This window comes from Zingiber officinale, chromosome 5B (genome assembly GCF_018446385.1).
Source record: "Zingiber officinale cultivar Zhangliang chromosome 5B, Zo_v1.1, whole genome shotgun sequence".
Taxonomy (NCBI): domain Eukaryota; kingdom Viridiplantae; phylum Streptophyta; class Magnoliopsida; order Zingiberales; family Zingiberaceae; genus Zingiber; species Zingiber officinale.
This window is the reverse complement of record NC_055995.1, coordinates 114,095,731-114,114,783: the sequence shown is the minus strand read 5'-3', so window position 1 is coordinate 114,114,783 and position 19,053 is coordinate 114,095,731. Positions and strand designations below refer to the sequence as shown.

The window sequence follows — 19,053 nt, the reverse complement described above, 5'->3', positions numbered from 1 at the left end:
TAATTTGTCATATTGCTTGTTTATATGCTGATTAGAACATGAGGGTGTTTTGATATTGTGATTGTACTAGATTTGTTAATATCTTCCAATGTATAACTTTCACAGTTTACTACATTACTTTGAATGCACTCTTTATGTTCATCTTGTGATTGTTTTGATTTTGTGACTGTAGTAGAATTGTTAACATCTTTTTATATGTAATATTGTCAATGTATAACTCTTAGTTTGCTTTATTATTTTTAATGCACCCTCTAGGTTCATCTTGTGATTGTTTTCATTATGTGACTATATTGAAATTGTTAACATCTTTTAATACATAATATTCGTATAACTCTCATCAGTTTATTGTATTAGTTTATATTTTCTAGAAAGTGAACTTTATTATATACTATTTGCTTGGTGGCACTTACCCTTTTTTTAGGAAGGTCTACACCTATGGCTGTTCGTGGGAGGGGAAAGAACAAGCAATATTGGAAGGATGAGGAGATTGATGCCTTGGTTGATGTTCTACAAGAACTAGCTTCTGATCCTTTGTGGAAAGTTGATGGGGGATTCAAAAATAATTACATGTTTCAAGTGCACAAAATATTGGTGAGCAGGATTCCCAATTTCGATAAGGAAGCTGATCCCCACATTGACTCTAAGATCAAATGGCTAAGGAAAAAGTACAATCTCATTTCAGAAATATGTATGCAAAGTGGTTGTCAATGGGATGATGTTGAGCATAAGATCAACTGTGAGAAACAATGGTTTGATGAATGGTGCTTGGTAAGTTAAATAATTATCCACTATTGTACTTTTAGTTAAATTGTTATTTCTAGCTAAGTTTTAACACATTTTTGTTTTCAATTATTTTTTCTTTTGTATAGAATCACAAGAATGCAGTTGGGTTGTTAAATTTTAGATTTCCTTATTTGCGCAAGCTAGACATGGTTTGGGGTAGGGATAGAGCAACAGGAGTCCATGCTGAGGATTTTGTTGAAGCCAGTGCTAATGTCAATTGTCCAAAAAATATGACCGTGTGTTCTTCCTCAGATAGTGAAGATGAACCTGTCATAGTATCTGATGCACAAGGATCCCCAAGTAGTTCATCAACAACTCAAGCAACAAAGAAGCGCAAAAAACTGTCACCAAGGAGGAAAACCTTTTGCAAAAGCAAGAAGCCCAGAACACTTCAGCAAACTATTGATGCAAGGTTAGATAGCTTTATTACTAAGTTTGAGTCCGTATGCGATCACATGGCATCACAATATGCTATTGTTACAAATGCTTTGGTTGCGGAGTCTAAATCTGATGAATCCCTCTCTAATGAGAAGATGCAAGAAGTAATTAATGAACTTCTAAATGTTGGCATATCTCCGATGGATGTTGGTAGAGCTGCTGAAATATGCTATAATGATCCTGCCAAAGTTCAAGTTATATTTGCTTTGCCAAGTCATTTGAGAAGGTCCTTTGTGCTTGGTTTCCTTTATCTATCAGTTGCTCCCTAAATCTTGCCGGCACATATCATTTTGGTTTATAAAACTTTTGTAAAATGAACTGAGGAATTGATATTGCACAACTAGGTTATTTTGCAATGTTGGAATATTTTGAGGTTGTTATTTTGTATTTATATGCTATAAACAAAGCATGCGATATTAACCTAGTTGTTATACATCAGTTCATAATATTTTGTAATAGTTTGTTTAGTTGGCATAACCAAAAATTATATTTTGGATCATTTTTCTGTAGACATTATTTGTTGTAATGAAGGCAATGCTCTTATATAAAGTGTTATAAGAACGTAAAAATAATATTATATAAAATAAATGAAAATAGAAAAAATAAAGAGAAAAAATAATGGCAAATGTCCAAATCCTCACCTTCAAAATGACAAATATATATAATAGGTAGAGATTTTAAAAAAATTATTAGCTCATTCTTATTCCCAAATAAGATATAACCAAGCAGCATCTTTTATAATGATACTCATTCCCTTTACTAAACCAAACAGTGCCATTAAATTAATGATATTCATTACCATTCCCCACTAATATCATTCTCATTCTCATTCCTATTCCCTTTACTAAACCAAGCAGCCCCTTATTCTCTTAAACTAAACGTCCCCGGTTATGTTCTCAAAATTTTTATCCAATTTTACGTAAGAGAGAGTAGAATAAAAATAATTAACTAGTAGGGTGCATTTAGAAATATGCAAGCTATTTGTTTCGTGCCCCGGGAGTAGCACGTGAACTCTCAATCCCTGACCCTGGTTCCGTTCCGCCGGTTCGCTCGACGGCCGCTTCACGTGGGCGCTGCGATGGAGGACATAGAGGACCTCGTCGGCGCCGGCGCTCCTCCCGGCCTCCGTCTTCCCGTCACTGCCATCGGTATCAAAGCCAAGAGAAAGCCTAAATCTCGCCTCCTCTCTGACCCCGTATCCCCAAACCCTCAAATCCCAGGCACACAGGTCCTACCATCGAACCACTTTCCTTTCGTTTATCTCTCGGTTCAAGTATTTTCTACATGCTGCTAATGTGTTTTGTTTAATTTGGTATAGACGATATACTTGAAGACGTTCGGCTGTTCGCATAATCAAGTAAGTCTGTTAGCTGCATCCGTTAAGCTTTTTATTTTTTTTCTCTTGAGGTGTTGATGCATGGAGACGAGACAGATGTAGTTCACTCCACAAATTTCATTGTCTGCCACCTGCCATATAAACGAATTAAAATTGAAGTGGGAAGAACTCCTTGTACACTGTTTAAACATTCATTTCTTAGATAAAAATTTTGTTTTCTCACTAACTTTAGCTAAAATTTATTGGGTAAAAAATCTCAAGTCATTGCCATCAAGTTAATTATGTGACCAGGCATTAGTTAAAACCTTAGCAGCTAACATGCTTATGTTACTGTATAAGGGGCTTCCATTAGGGCTGTTATGAAAAGATCTGCATCTTCTTCACCATCAGTGCGCTCTTCATCAATGATAAATTACTGTAGCTTTATCTTTTAAATAATGTTTTCTTTTCTGTATATTTCAATGATGGATAAATGCCTAGACTAGCTTTCTGCCCTAGCACTGGGCAGATGAAGGCAACAATGCTTGAGTACCCTTCTGGCATTTCTTGACAACAGATAATGAATTAATAAAAAGAGAGTCGACCCTGGGTATCATATATCCTGATTATGCTTCACACCTACACTAAGCTATCCGCATAATCTGAAACAAAAGTGCTGTTATCTAATACCAAGCACCATTCATGATTTACACTTTAAGATAGTATATGGGAACATTAGCGAACAACCATATTCATAAATGAAGCAAATTATAAAAAATTCTTTTGTCCTCAAAGAAAAACGAGGAATCTATTTGTGAATCTGCTTTTAATCCTTTTTGAAGAAGTTTGTGATGCAACACCTAAATCAAACCATCAAACCACCCAAGAATATGAAACGAAGTAGATGAAGCGAAGAAAATAATTCTAAAGTCGAATTGAAAATTGTATTAATTCAAAGATAATTAAAATACATGACTCCAAATTTCTTTTGTAGACTCCACTCGACAATAAACACAGGGATTAAATATTCTAAATAAAGAAAATATACTAATCTTAATAGGAATTATAATTATTTCCTATTCATTACCAAAATAGAAAATGCTAGATGACAAAAATCAAATCTCTAAATTGTTTCAAATGTGCATCAATTATGAATATTTTTCAATTTTCCCGTTGTCATGGATGAGTCAATCTCAATTTAATGCAATTTATTTTCTTCAAAATTATTTCCTTTTTTGTGTTCCTTGTATAATGAACTAATAGAAGGAGAAGGAGAGTTGATCTTTGGTATCATATACCCTGATTATGCTTTACTCCTAGACTAATCTATCCAGATAACCTGAAACAAAAAGTGCTGTTATCTTATACCAAGCATCATTAATGATTTATCCAATACAAGGTTCAATGTGACTTAGAGATTATGGTGGGATCCAACATGCCATTCTAATGAACCTTAGCCATTGATTTTTGAGGTTGGCTATGTGTCCTCTTCTAATCTGCTGCCTCGGATGGCACTGACCATTCATGTTCAAACTTATTGATCTTTCTAGTGGACACATGCCACCCATCTAAATGTTATTGTGTTTAGTGGGTAATTTTATTTTCATTAGCTACTTTACCTCATGTCATGTTGTATGAGACATCCTTGCAGAATTTGATATGAATGTTTGATTGATCTCACATAGTGGTTGCCAAGAGATACCCCCTGATCTTCCTTAATCATATGTGTTTTGATCCATGCCCCCACTTTATCTTTCTCCTCTCTCATGGCGCCCTCTCTATAAATAGTGTGGCTGGCTCAGTTAAGAAAAAAATTTACTCTTACCTTTCCCTACAATATTTCTCAACTTCAAGAGTAGAATATGATAATATGTATTGGAAAATTCTTTTATAAGAAAGTGCTGCCTCCTTTTGTTTATATCTTAGTCAAATGGAATAATAATGTATGCCAACTTGAAAGTTCTAGCAATTTACTATTTGAAGTTCCATTTTGGTTTTGGGTTTTAGCGGAAAGTCATTTTGGTGCCAACTGGTGTATTTTATGTTTACTAAGTGTTATCAGTGACATAAATGACCTACCAGAAGGGAGGGGAGGAAAAGGAAGAAGATTAAGAAGAAAGGCACACCTTGTTCTTCGTTGGAGTTGTTTGCTTGATCACCCTTCTTCCTTGTCGAGCCTCCTTGAAACTCCCTTGCTGAGATTGCTACCCAAGGGTTATTTTCCAACATGAATATGCCTTTTTAAACTGGTTTTATTTTTATTCCAGTTTCAGTATTGTTGCTCACCTCAAGTGGCTCATATCGCTCAATGCTCATTTTTGTTTGATATAAATGACATTTAAAACCATGATGTGGACCAAGGTTAAAGTGTCATGCCAAGTTGGAGTATCAAAAAGAATCTCTAAGGAGATGATCACTTACCTAGAGGAGTTGGAGGAAACCCTAGTCGTCTAACCTCATATAAGGAGGCTCACAACCATAATAGTCCTAAGGATTTGAAGAAAACACTAGTCAGTTTGCCTTGCATTTTGTTATGGGAGAAGCCTCGCCTCACTTCCCTTTGGCTCATATCACCAAAATTGGAGGAAGCCTCATGTTTTGAATCATGGAAAGTAGATACCAAGTGCATATGAGGTGGAGGAAGTCCTCGACTCATCTCACTTCACAGGATCTAGAGGAACCTTCCATTTTGAATGGGGGAAGTAGAAATCATATGCACATGAGGTGGAGGAAATCTTGCCTTGAGACCATGTATCTACTCCTGCACATGTCAATCAATTGCTGGAATATGATTCATCTGTGCCAGTTGATTTTTTAAATTGTGATGCAAAGTATTGCATAGAGCATCCTAAATGCCATATGAGAACCATAAATAAGCATCTGTGTATTTTGAAGTTAATTTAAGTTCGCTAGTATAATGTTTTTGTTAGACAATGCCAATGCACTTTTTTGGGGAAGTATGTTTGCAAGTGCTTATTAAGTTACAAAGATGTGATTTTTTTGGTGTTGTCTTTGAAGTGCTCATTCCTTCTCCTTTGTTTGCTAAATAGAGTGATAGTGAGTATATGGCTGGTCAACTTTCAGCATTTGGTTATGCTGTGACGGAGGATCCTGAACAGGCGGACTTATGGCTGATAAATACGTACTTTTCTTGTTCATAATCTTCAATTGTTGTTTTTTGTTTCTCCCTTTGACTTCATGCCAACTTGTTTTCTACTAAACATTTTGTTAAACTTTAGTGCCACCTACAATCAATGTTTATGCAATTCTGTTATCCGGTCGTTTATATCTTATGCCCTGTCACATTCATGGTAGTGAATTGCAGTTTGGAAAAAGCAGCAGGAGAAATTACTTTGTATGTCACTTGCAGGGACATATAACTAAGTTCGACACTTCATGCATGTTAAAGTGTTAGCTAAAGTGCTAAACATTATCCTTAAGACTTGTCTCTTCCTGTTTGTCCTCTACATGATTTGCACATTTTCTCATACCAGTAGGATTTTCTGAACCCCTTAATTGACTAATTGCTGCAGATGCACTGTTAAGTCTCCTAGTCAGTCTGCAATGGCAACGCTTATAGGGAAGTGTAAAACTGCAAAAAAGCCTTTAGTAGTGGCGGGATGTGTTCCTCAGGGTAGTCGAGATTTGAAGGACCTCGAAGGCATTAGCATAATTGGAGTACAACAAATAGATCGTGTTGTTGAAGTCGTAGAGGAGACTTTGAAAGGCCATGAAGTACGGTTTTTAAACAGGAAAACATTGCCATCACTAGATCTTCCTAAGGTATTTCTTGGAGGTTGTGCATTATTTATATAATCATATTAGAGTTAGTTTCAGAAAACAAAGCTGTTTAGCTATTTTTCACTGGATTTTAGTGTTTTTATGATTCCAGGTGTGTGTTTTTGATGTGGAGTTGATGATCTCTTAGATCTCTACTTGGAAGGATTCTTGTCTAACTCTTCTGTGTTTCTGCAGGTAAGGAAAAACAGGTTAATTGAAATTCTTCCTATAAATGTTGGTTGTTTAGGTGCTTGTACTTATTGCAAGACAAAGCATGCTCGTGGCCATCTAGGGAGCTATACAGTTGAAAGCCTTGTAAGTTAGCTGAACTAAGGTGTAGCTATAGAATTATTCTGTTCAGATATAAGACATATGTTGATGCAGGTAGAACGTGTAAAAAGTGTTATTTCTGAAGGAGTCAAGGAGATCTGGTTGAGCAGTGAAGACACTGGTGCATATGGTTAGTGATTTTTTGGTGAACTATTTTAGTTAAAAATGTCATGGCCTGGGTTATCCTACCATGCTCAAGGAGTACCTCTTTAGGTGACAATTGAATCAAATGTATACTATATATATGTTCGGAACTGTGTATGAACTCAAGGAAACGAAAGCCAAATGAGTTTCTTATCAAAGATCTACATATATTTTCATCTTACAAACAGGAACATCTTAAAAAGGAATGCATACTATATAAAAGAGCATCTATCAGTAAAATTGGTACATATAAGAAAATAAAACACTGAACAAAAAGTATAACAAGAAAATGCAAATTAAACAAAAAATGGTTTCTAACATGTTCGAGTATCTTTGAGTAACTCTATATATGCTAATTGGAACTAGTGAAGGCCTGGAATACCTACGCTTGCTTATAAAATTTGGAGGACAAGGTAAATACAGAGTAAGAACATATTACAAATTGGGTAAGAGGATATATGCACTCGAACATAATCTTATTTAAGAACGAACCAACATGTGGTTCTCCTCCTAACTTTTTAATGTTTTTTAAGCACATAATTAACTTTCAATCTTTGTCACATTTAGCACATTTTATCATGACTACGAATCACTGAAATCATCTGACACATGGGTCAAAGCCCTCTAGGTGGTAGATAGCAATATAGTGAACCACACAATATTACCCATACACGCTGGCACAATGCAACGATACCATGAAGCCCATAGGTGGTCAGGAGCCATGATTATATTTTTACACTTGGAGTATTTACTTTTTAGTTTTTAGCATTTATTTTCACCATTTAAATAGTCTCTTGTTGTAGCCATTCTTTCACTTTAAGCTTTCACACAATATTTATTCAACTTTTGGGTTTAAATATAATTTAGCAATGTTACTTTTAAGTAATGATTAATTTGAGGGGCTAACATATTTCACCATTTAATAATTGTTACTCTAATGTAACTATGTGTTGGAAGATGATTTGAAGGTTTAATGTACTATCTGTAAACAAACATTTAAAAATGGAAGAGAATTAATATTGAACATGGAAGGGAAAACAATTTAAACGACAAGTGACTGGAGCATCATGTTATAACTTGAAAATTTCTCCCCTTAGATGTGACCTCGCAAGATGTCACGCCCCAGAGGAGTCCTGTCCGAAAAAATTTCGACAGCATCTCCCCTGTACGGGTGACAATCTGAAGCATTACTACATACAAAATATACCACAGTCACACTCGGCTGGAATATATATATATACAAAATATAAACAACAGAACACACAGTTTAATATACTCAGCCTACCCGGCTGGACAAAAATGAAATACAACCCTGCAGTTTAATAAGCCTACACGGCTAAAGGTAAACACACAACAGCGGAAGACATAAAACGATACGAACGTAAAACCAACGACACTAACAAAAAATACCTGTCATCACAGACTTGACCCAAAATTCACATCGACTTGTTGAAGAACAAAATACACAAAATCAATATACCACCCCAAACGATAACAAAACCAAAATGAAAACTATCCTCGAGTGTGACGTAGGACCCAGGACTGGCAGCCGGCATCTCTCCAAGCATCCATGACTCATCTACCTGTTACATGGCGAAAGAAAACCATTTTGTGGGGTGGTGAGTGTTGGAACTCAGCGGGTAAGGAAAGAGATAGTGCATGAACATAACATATAAGTAGAGAGTGTCAACAGTATACAGTCTCATAGGAGGAATAACAGATACTATAATAGAACCAAAATAAATGCTCATACCTGAAACTATATCCTAGGCTAGGTATAGTAGGTCAGAATTGGTACTAATCTGCTACAGTACTGCTCATACTACAGAGATAATAAGCAAGGTATATACAAATTTCCAATGACTAAACATCTACAATGAGAATATATCTCAACCTAAGTAAAACATATCAGCATATGTGAACAACGACAGTAAGCAATAACAGCATATATAGACAGCAGCAGCCAAAGCAAATATAATAACAACAGCGTATGCACGGATGGTCACTCCCGCCCACCTCTCTGCACCATGACCCCCGTATGGTCGAGAGGCCGGGTCAGTGACAGACTGTACACCACTCCAGCTACCACGACAGTTGCATAGTAGCTAACTAGCTATATCTGCGACGGGGTCCCTGCTGCTCGTACTCCAGCTACCACTCACACGAGTGGCCGAGTGCGGCACGACAGGACAAGCAGCATCGACTCCAGCTACCACTCTCTCGAGTGGCCGAGGATGCGGCCCCTTTTTAACGACTCTCTCGACCGCAAGGGAGAATTGATCGTTGACATGTATGCCATGACAAGATGCGAACAATGCAACAATCATCATATATATATAAGCAGAAACAGGTATACTACATGAAGCCAGTATGCTCAATACGGTACATAAACAAACAACAGTTAAAGCATACAAATATGTCTCACATGATTGATAAGCAAGAGAAAAATAAACATTCATTTCACTAAAGAATTTAACCCATGATCATTTTAATTCCCTTTCATAAAATAATGTTATCACCATATAATATTGAACACATTTAATTCATGCACAAAGGATCATATAAGTTTACCCATATCAAAAGATGCCGCAAGATGAGCCAAGAGTCCTCGAGGTTAGCTGCTCTGTATGGAAGAGTCCCTACATAATCACATAAGTATAACTTAATAAAAAATCCAAATATGGTTAATATAAGATAGGAATATTAAACCTCAAACTCCATGTATTCCCTAGATTAGTGGATCCAATCTTGGTTCATCATCCTCAATACATCACAATTATTAAAGTAAATGGATGTACCACTCCTTAAATCCCCAATTTATTAAAGTTAAGTTCACTAACATCACTATCTAAATCGTAAAAGTATAAGTTAGACAAAGAAAGTGTTACCTAACAACTCTCTTTGATAAATAAGCTTAGTAGGTGTTTTGATGACGTGAAAAGCTCAAACCAATTTAACCTAAATAAGGTATTAGTCTATAATTGATGATCGTTCCGCAACACAAAGCATGAAGTTGCTCACTGAATCCTTAAATCGATAGTAATCAGTTGTTTTTTGATCCAGGGAAAGCCCTAAAGTATGGAATGAAGGAAGGGGAGGTGGAAGTGTAGTTAATAGTGTCACCAAGTCGGCTATTACTAATGGTTGCATGTGGGAGGGGTTGCCGCCGGGAAGAGAAAGGGAATGAGGCAATGCCGGAAGTCGGTCAACATTGCTGCAACATGCCTAAGTGTTGGACAGTGTCGCCTAGGGACGTGCAAAGGTTAGGTGGTGCTCCATGTGCGTGTTCAAGAGGTGATTGTGTCTCAGGCACATGGAGGTATTGGCAAGCGACTTCATGCAAGTGCAACAATAGGCGCCTTCACGTGTGGGCAACAACAAGCGACTACACACAAGGGCAATGTGAGTGAGATAGAGCCATAACCGGGAGGGAAGGAGGCGAAAGCTTTGAGAATACATGGCTCGGGAATGACCACGTTGGGGAGTGGAGGGGAAAAAGATTTTATATACTCCATACAAAATTAACTTTCCCACTAACCCAAGTAACACAATTAAATTGGCTTAGCTCAAGTGTAAACTTGGTTCAATCTTAATTTACTCATAGATCCAAATCGAGTTCAGTTTGCATCCACATGATTGTAATCTCCATGCCTATGTGATTGACTCACCCAAAACTTAATTATACCACAGATCCCCAAAAGCCAATAAGTTGGTTCGCTTGTCAAATTGCTTCTCTAAAGTTCAAAATAAATTAAGACAAAAAAGGATAAAATTTGATATCTAATAAAAAAATGTTGTAGATAATGAACTAAAAGTGATTGCTTGTATAGATTAATGTTGGGAATTGTCAAGTATCCTCTATGTTAGCTTATACAAAGAATGTGTAGCCTCTCTTTTTGTACTTATAATTGATACTGCACCGTGAGCATAATGACTCGTTTAGATGAATAGGAGGGAAGAGGAGGGAGAGGGAAAAGATCATGCTCTTGACAAGGGGAAAATATGATCCCATGTATTGTTTTTCCTTTTTCCTCCCCTCTTTCTCTTCCTCTTCCCTGCTATAATCCTATCACTCCAGTCAAGTAAACAAACCATCCGATCATGTTAATGAATATTCAATTATCTGAGTAAAGGTAAAGGCAATTATTAGTCTTAGTTGACTTGATGCAATAGTTAGAAACATTTTGTCTCTGGTATTTTGGTTTTCTGGAATTGTATAATTTAATTCTTCATGCTATGTATCTGATAATAACTATTTGGTCTAAGTGATGCTAAATTGCAGGTCGGGATATTGGACAAAACCTTCCAGTTCTTTTAAATGCTATTATCACTGAGCTTCCTCCTGATAGGAGTACCATGCTTCGCATAGGCATGACCAATCCACCATATATACTGGAACATTTGAAAGAAATTGCTGAAGTACTGAATCATCCATGTGTATATTCATTCTTACATGTTCCTGTTCAATCAGGGAGCGACTCTGTCTTAACAGTAAGTTGGATAAAAGTTTCTCTGTCTATCTAGATGTAATCCTCTCTTTCTCCCTCTCTCTTTGTCATGAATTTTTCATACTATAAAATAAAATAAGTTTCCAGTTTATGACTTATTACCTGCAACTTATGGGTCTGTTGACAATGTTAGGCAATGAATCGTGAATACACTGTAAGTGAGTTCAGAACAGTGGTTGACACTCTCAAAGAGCTTGTTCCTGGGATGCATATTGCTACTGATATAATATGTGGTTTTCCTGGTACTTTTTTAGTTTATTTTATTACTTTTACCAATTAATGTGGATTTTTATGGTTCTTGATATATAACTCTCTTTCTTGTCTTATTTCTTTGTGTTATTTTGTTAGAATTGATGAATAATCAGTGGTGTCTTACTATCATGATATAGATACTTTTTGAATATTTTTCGTAGTAATTATTTATCATGTCCTGAGATGTCTCCGGATTGCTGCTGAACATGTCTTGCACATTTTAGGTGAAACAGATGAAGACTTTGAACAAACTATCAATCTTATAAAAGATTACCAGTTTGCACAAGTTCACATATCCCAATTTTATCCAAGGCCAGGTATGTTCTGACATAGTTTTAGTCACTGGCAGTTTGTTTGTAATTCATTGTATATTTTGTCAGCTTTATCTGCTGAGCGAGTTACATAAATGGGCAAGAAAGCATTATGCCTAGGAAGACTGCTTTGCTTAAACTTTGCCTTTTTCTTACAACCCGACCTAGTTTAAATTTTAAGTTTTTTAAACTGAATGTTTTTGGTAAAATTATTTCTATTAAAATAAGTTATTTTAGTCTAATATGCTTGCTCATTATGGTTGGAATTGTGGCAAAGTTGAGACTATTCAACTATTATGGATTTTGGTACATTTGATTGTTGCCATGCCATGAATGAGCTCTTTTCTGTTGCACAGAATTCTTTAGGTAAGACCTTGTCGCACACAATTCTCTAGGTAAGACCTCGTGCTGGATATTGAATAATGTGGTGGACACGCTAACACTTGCAACACCCTCACATAATATTATTGGCAAATAGAGATAATTAAAATAATAGTGATAACAATATAATATGTATCTCAAAGATTATAAAAGTAGAAAGCTAAGAAAGTATATCACAAATATTTCTCATGAATTAATAATGCTAATAGTAAATATATGATACAAGCCAAAAGAAAAATTAGAAAACAAACAACAACCAAGCTTGTATTTCACTAAGTGGGGTTAGTTATATGGATCCTCCTATTTTATTGGGCTCTATCCCCCCCTATATCATCATCATCATCATCTATATTTAAATGAATTTTATTGTTACTAATCAAGTTTTTGGTCTTCCTTATTTAATGTGTGTATTTGTTATAATCCTACGTCGGGTAACTGGAGCATTTATTGGATGTCTAAGTATGCACCCATACTATCTTAAACGCGTCTAAATTTTTGTTCATTCTCGTATGCCCGTCAACTTATGTAAAAATGTCCACCTTAACATGTTCATCTCTGCGACTCTCATCTTTTATTTGTGTACTCGCTTTATAACCTAACATTCAACTCTATATAACATAGCAGGTCTAACTGTCGTTTTGTAGAACTTTCAATTAAGCTTTAGAAGTACCTTATGATCACAAATAACACTTGACGTCATCCACTATTTCAACCATCTTGCTTGTATCCTATGTAAACATCTCTATCAATTCCTTTATCCTTTTAAAAAACAATCCTAAATACTTAAAGCTTTGCAGGTAACTCATCGCTTAACTTAACATTTGCTTTACTACTTCTAATACTACTAAATTTAAATTTCATATATTCTGTCTTTACTTTACTAAATTTAAAACCTTTTACTTCTAGAGTTTTTCGTCAAAATTTGAGCTTAATATTTACTGCTTTATGTGTCTCATCCACCAAAGTAATATCATTTGTAAATAACATGCACCATGGTAACATGTCTTGGATGCCTAGTGAGTTCATCCATGAATAGTATAAAAAGGTAGGGACTTTGAGCTCATCCTTGATGTAACCCAATTTTTATAGGAAACGTTTAGTTAATCCGTCTAAAGTTTCACTCTTGTCATGATATCCTCATACATATCTTTAATTATTTCAATATAGGCTACACTAACACTTTTTTTTTTCTCTAAAATTTTCCACATAATCATATAGACAAATATTATGTATGGATCCATCAAACTATTACACTAACAATAACACATTTCAAATAGATTAAAAATATTAAAAAAATTAATTTCTCAATCCAAAAACGAGTATAAATAAATATTCACATCATCCAAGTAAACTTAATGTTGCTTTGTGACCAAAAGGTCATGGGTTTGAATCCTGAAAACAGCCTCTTGCAAAAAAGTAGGGTAAGGCTGCGTACAATGGATCTTTCCCCGAGATCTCGCATAGCAGGAGCTTTGTGCACCAGACTGCTCTTTAAGACCCTGGAAATAGCCTCTTGCAAAAAAGCAGGGTAAGGCTGCATATAATAGATCATTCCCCGGGATCCCGCATAGCGGGAGCTTCGTGCACCAGGCTGCCTTTTTTATCCAAGTAAACTTAATCATTAATCAAACGATAAGTAACTAAATAAATTTTCAAATTTCACAAATAATCTAATCTTTACATCGTTTATCATAGTGTTCACGGGAACCAAATTCTCTAAAAAAATAAATTATTCATAGATCCCACCTTGTGAATCATTTTATGAACCATCTCCTTGAGATTTTCTCTCTGCCTACCTTCCTCGATAAGTTTATCTTCCCTCTGCCTACGTTCTTTGATAACAAGTTTCAATTTTTTTTACTTAATTTCTTCCTCCATTCTCTTATTAGCATGTCTTCAATTTCTGGTGATAGTTCTTTGTTCTTCTCATTGAAACACATCTCATAACTTGTTAGAATATGTGAACTTCTATGATCTTCTAGAGTGTTGATCATGTTCAAATCCATAAACCCTCTCCTTAGGTGGGAGACTCACCACATCACACCACGATTTGAGATTGAATGAAGGATGAGAAGATTGATCATCAACATTTTGTTTTTCTCTATATTTTTCTTGTCCATATTTCAATAACTTAAATTAGTCCAATAAATATAAAAACAAACAAGTGAGATGCGCAATATATAAATATTGGTGTTAATCAACTTCCAAAATCCAATGCTATTCTTAAAACAATGGACAAAAGTTGCACTTGACTGATTGGCCACCTCAAGAATTTAACTGCAGCAATTTTAGTCACTTGTTTGTTTTGTACTTGTGGTCTGATTAATAGTTAAGTTTACTTGGATGATGTGAATATTTATTAATTGTATGGTATTTTTTTTTTGGATTGAGAAATTAGTTATTTTTAATATTTTTAATCTATTTGAAATGTGTTATTATTTCTTTCAATAACGGATTTTTGAGATTGAATTTTTCGTCGAAGTCCTATTTTATAGTAGTTAGAACGCAGATGGGTGGAATATCCAGATAGACCCAAAGGCACCTCTCTAGCATAATGCTCTCACTAAGGCCATGTGATTTCCAGCTGGGCATCAATGATCCTAAATATCACGTCTAAAATATCTCTAAGGCCATAAGATCACAAATTATGTATTAGCAATGCTAACTGTCACACAACCATAATGTCCTTGATAGCATGTGATCTCCAATAAGGTATAATGTTGCTTTCCTCTATTTATGTCAATTTCTCAGTGTAGCACACCTGATGGGGGGTTGCACCCCTCTGCTTGTTGCCCACCCTCGGAGGAGGCTACTTTGACTATGAAGAAGAATCTTAAGGTTGCTTGATCTGGAAGGAAACAACTTATAAATTCTCAGAAGTTGTGAACAGTGTATGAAATGCCGTTCCGTGCCGCCCGGCACGGGCGGTTTTTACCGTTCCGCCGGGCGGCCGAAACCAGCACGGGAGGCGTCCCTGTCTCGGCAGCGTCGGAGGAGACGCGGGACGCCTCCGGTGGCGTCCCGGGACGCCTTTGGCACCAAAGCGTCGCGCGCGACGCCTTCGGCGGCGCCGAAAGCTTCCGGCGACCCTTCCGGCTCCGCCGGAGGCGTCCGGCGACGCTTCCAGCGCCGCCGGACACCGCCCGCGATGATCGCGGGCGATCTCGCGTACGCGCGATTTTTTTTTCTTTTTTTTTTAATATTTATTTATTTTATTTAATTAATTAAATTAAATAATTCCTATGGAGGGCGTGGGTTATTTGGAAGAGGCTTTTATAAACCCTAATTAAATTATCCTAATAAAATATATAAAAAATATATTTAAAATTAAAATAAATTTAATAAATTTTATTAATTAATATTCTGAAAAAATTAATATTGTAAATTTAATTTAAAAATTTTAAAAAATATAATAATTCTTATTTATATTCTAATATTTTCTTTATTATTTTAAATTTCATTTAAATTTAAAAAAAAATTTAAAAATTCTAAAAAAATTTAAAAATTCTAATTTTTTTTTAAAAGAATTCTAATAAATTATATTTATATTCTGATATTTTTTTAAATTTTTTTACTTGATATTTTTTTGCTATTTAAAATATATATTATTTAATTAATAATTAATTAAATGAATAAATAATTAATTTATATAATTATTATTAATATAAAGTAATATCTTGTATTAATTTATATACTTATTATTATTATTATTATTATTATAGATACTTCCATTTTAATTTAAATTATTGATATATCAATTCTATTTAAATAAAACTATTTTTAATTATTTTTTCTAACAATATTAAATTATTCAATAATTGAGAACTTATAATAAATCAATATACAATTTATTTTTATATACACCATAAACATATTTATCTTATAATTACTATAGATAAATAAAAAAATACCGAAACTGTATCGGCACGGTACGATACGATACCGAAACCGTATCGTTCCGGTCTAAGTCCGAAACCTCGGCACGGGTCGAAATTTTAAACCTTGGTTGTGAACTCCTCTAATGTTGAATTCGAGTTGGAGGGAGTTGGCATATGCACTGGAAACAAGCAAACCTGATAGTCCCGTCCATTGATAGAGACGAAATGCATGGGAAGGGGAAAGCAGAACTGTCTTGCTACTCCACGGAGATCTCATTTGGCTAGGTTTTCTTGGCTGGGAGGAATAAGCACACATATTTGCCATCACCAACATAGCTTACAGTCACGTGGAGGCTTCCATCCAACTGAGAACAAAAGTCTCAGCTTGGGGAAGATCATATGCTCATACAAGGCTCAAGGAGAACTAGGAGAAAGGAGTTAGGTTGTTGATCCCACTCTGTTTAGAATGTCATTCCAAATCGAGAAGAGGCGATGCCAAGCTTTCTAAATAGGGGTTCTGTGATGTGAACTTTACCAAACTGGGAGCGGGGCTGTGTTGCATGGGGTAGGGAGCGAAGGAACCAAGTAGGAACTAAATCCTACACATTTAATCTCAGCCAATCTGTTTTGAGTGAACCATTGGTTCACTTGAATTTAATCGACTCGACACATTCAAACTCAATTTGAGCTCCATATTGCACTGAAACTCAATTTGCCACTCAATACGCTCAACTAGAAACTCAATTTGCTAAAATCAAGGAAGATTAAGCCTTAACATGGAAAAGCCATTCCTAGTTTAATTTAAGAAAAGACTTGGTCTTACCATTTCTTGAGCTACTAGTTTTTGTAATTGTTTTAGGTACCCCTGCTGCAAGGATGAAGAAGGTCCCTAGCACTGTAGTTAAGAATCGCAGTCGTGAACTTACTTCGGTTTTTGAGTCATTCTCTCCATACCAGGGTATGACAGGCCAAACTCTGAGGATATGGATTACTGAAATTGCTACTGATGGAGTTCATCTGGTATGCCAATTATGTAACTTTGTCAATATTGACAACAATTATTTGCCTTGTACTAATGATATTATCAATCAAGGTATCCCATCAAACTAGAATCTGCGTCGCTACTTTATACAAACTGATCTTTTATTTATACGACAGGTTGGTCATACGAAGGAATATATCCAAGTCCTTGTGATTGCTCCTGATAGTATGTTGGGGACCTCAGTGGATGCAAAGATCACCTCTGTGGGAAGATGGTCTGTTTTTGGTGAAATTACTGAGACTCCAGTTTTTGTTGAGGATGCTGCACACCTAGGAAGACCTTTAGCAGGATCTTCAAATTCATGTGTAAACTGTGAATGCTCAGAGGATCCTATGCCCTGCCAATGCCTCGGTGAGAATTCATGTGGCCAGCAAATTAGTAGCACTGAACATGAGGGCCATACCAATACTGCTATGAATGGAAGCCACGGTGAGATAACATTCATTGCCTCAACTAAGTCTATGCCGCCGCGTAAGAGAAGACCACAAGGAGAGAGTAACGAAATTAATCTGGTAAATAACCAAGAAGCAGCGCAAATGTGTAGTAAATTAGCCGCAATAGATTGGATTTTACTGGGTGGAATTGCTCTGAGCTTTATTACCAGTTCAGTTGTGCTGATTTTGCTTTCCTCAAACTTGTTTTCTTGACTCTCCTGACAAAGGGCATGAGATGTACAATTTTGTTCGCTGTAGGCTCGATTAATCTGTGTTGCAGTTCATTTCTTATTATTCTGACAGATAAATGTTTCACCACCACAACTGCAATGGATGACAGATAAATGTTTCACCACCACAACTGCAATGGATGTAGCAGTAGTTGGCTTGCTAGGTGAGTGTATCTTCTCTAATTACTGGCATTGCTTGTACTCAAAACTATGGGTTATAAATCTTTATTAGATTTCAAATATTCCAATCAGTGTTTGTTATAGTGTTTTTTTGTGGGAATTCTGGTAAATTAATAAAAATAAGAAGGCATTTTTATTTTGGAATATTATAGTCTTAATAAAAATACTAGTCGAGCAACATACATAAAAAAACTTTAATTATATCTTTTTATAAATTTTAGAATTTTCTAATACATATTATAAATACTAAATTTAAAAAGAACATAAAAAATTATAAAATTATTCACAAATATTATATATATGTATATTATTTTTGATAATTAATTTTATATAAGTTAATAAATAATATTTATGAATTTTTCATGCAATATTATTGAAGGAAATATATATATATATATATATATATATATATATATATATATATATATATATATATATATATATATATGATCCGGTGATGAGGAGGGGTCCGGTTTACAGGGTGGTCAATGACATGGCAGAGATCAATACCTCGTAGTCGATCGGACGACCCACTCGCCCGACTGACTCGAAGGACAGCTGAGGTGATATCCACCCGATGATTACCACAGCTTGGTCGCATACCGAGCTTTCGACGTTCAGAACAAGATACATGCCAAGTTGCCAATCCGCTCGGACTCACATCGACAAAACAGTGACGACTGAGCAGACTACATTCAGACACAGCTTCGTTCTACATAACAACGAAGCCTAGACCATAGGATGTTGGCCGAACGACCATTCCGCTTGGCCCAAGGGCAAGATCGCCCAGATGGCCGATGGCTGGCCGATCGGCTCTTCCGCTCGGCCTGTAACCGACAAAAGGAGGATCAGAGGATATTCTTCTGGGAACTCGTGTCGTCGACAGACGACATGTTTGGCAGCATAGTCAGGTAGAAGATCGTACGACGGAAGCTTTCGCTGTCTTGTCAGAGATATGCTCGAGTCATTAAAGTATGGTGTCAGATATGAGTGCAAATGAGTCGAGTCGCTCGTGAGCCGCTCGCGAGCGGCTCGGTCAAAGCTCGA

The 19,053-nt window shown here is 35.8% G+C and overlaps 1 protein-coding gene across 1 annotated transcript; it reads left to right on the top strand.

Annotated features, from left to right (window-relative positions):
- The first annotated feature begins 2,211 nt into the window (after positions 1–2,211).
- Positions 2,212–17,957, top strand: LOC121985404 (threonylcarbamoyladenosine tRNA methylthiotransferase-like). The gene is made up of 11 exons (XM_042538841.1): positions 2,212–2,449; positions 2,540–2,578; positions 5,587–5,678; positions 6,070–6,319; positions 6,512–6,631; positions 6,701–6,776; positions 11,073–11,281; positions 11,432–11,540; positions 11,775–11,867; positions 16,980–17,140; positions 17,279–17,957. The coding sequence occupies exons 1-11, from the start codon at positions 2,300–2,302 to the stop codon at positions 17,807–17,809; spliced, it is 1,830 nt and encodes a 609-aa protein (XP_042394775.1). The 5' UTR covers positions 2,212–2,299; the 3' UTR covers positions 17,810–17,957.
- The last annotated feature ends 1,096 nt before the right edge of the window (positions 17,958–19,053 follow it).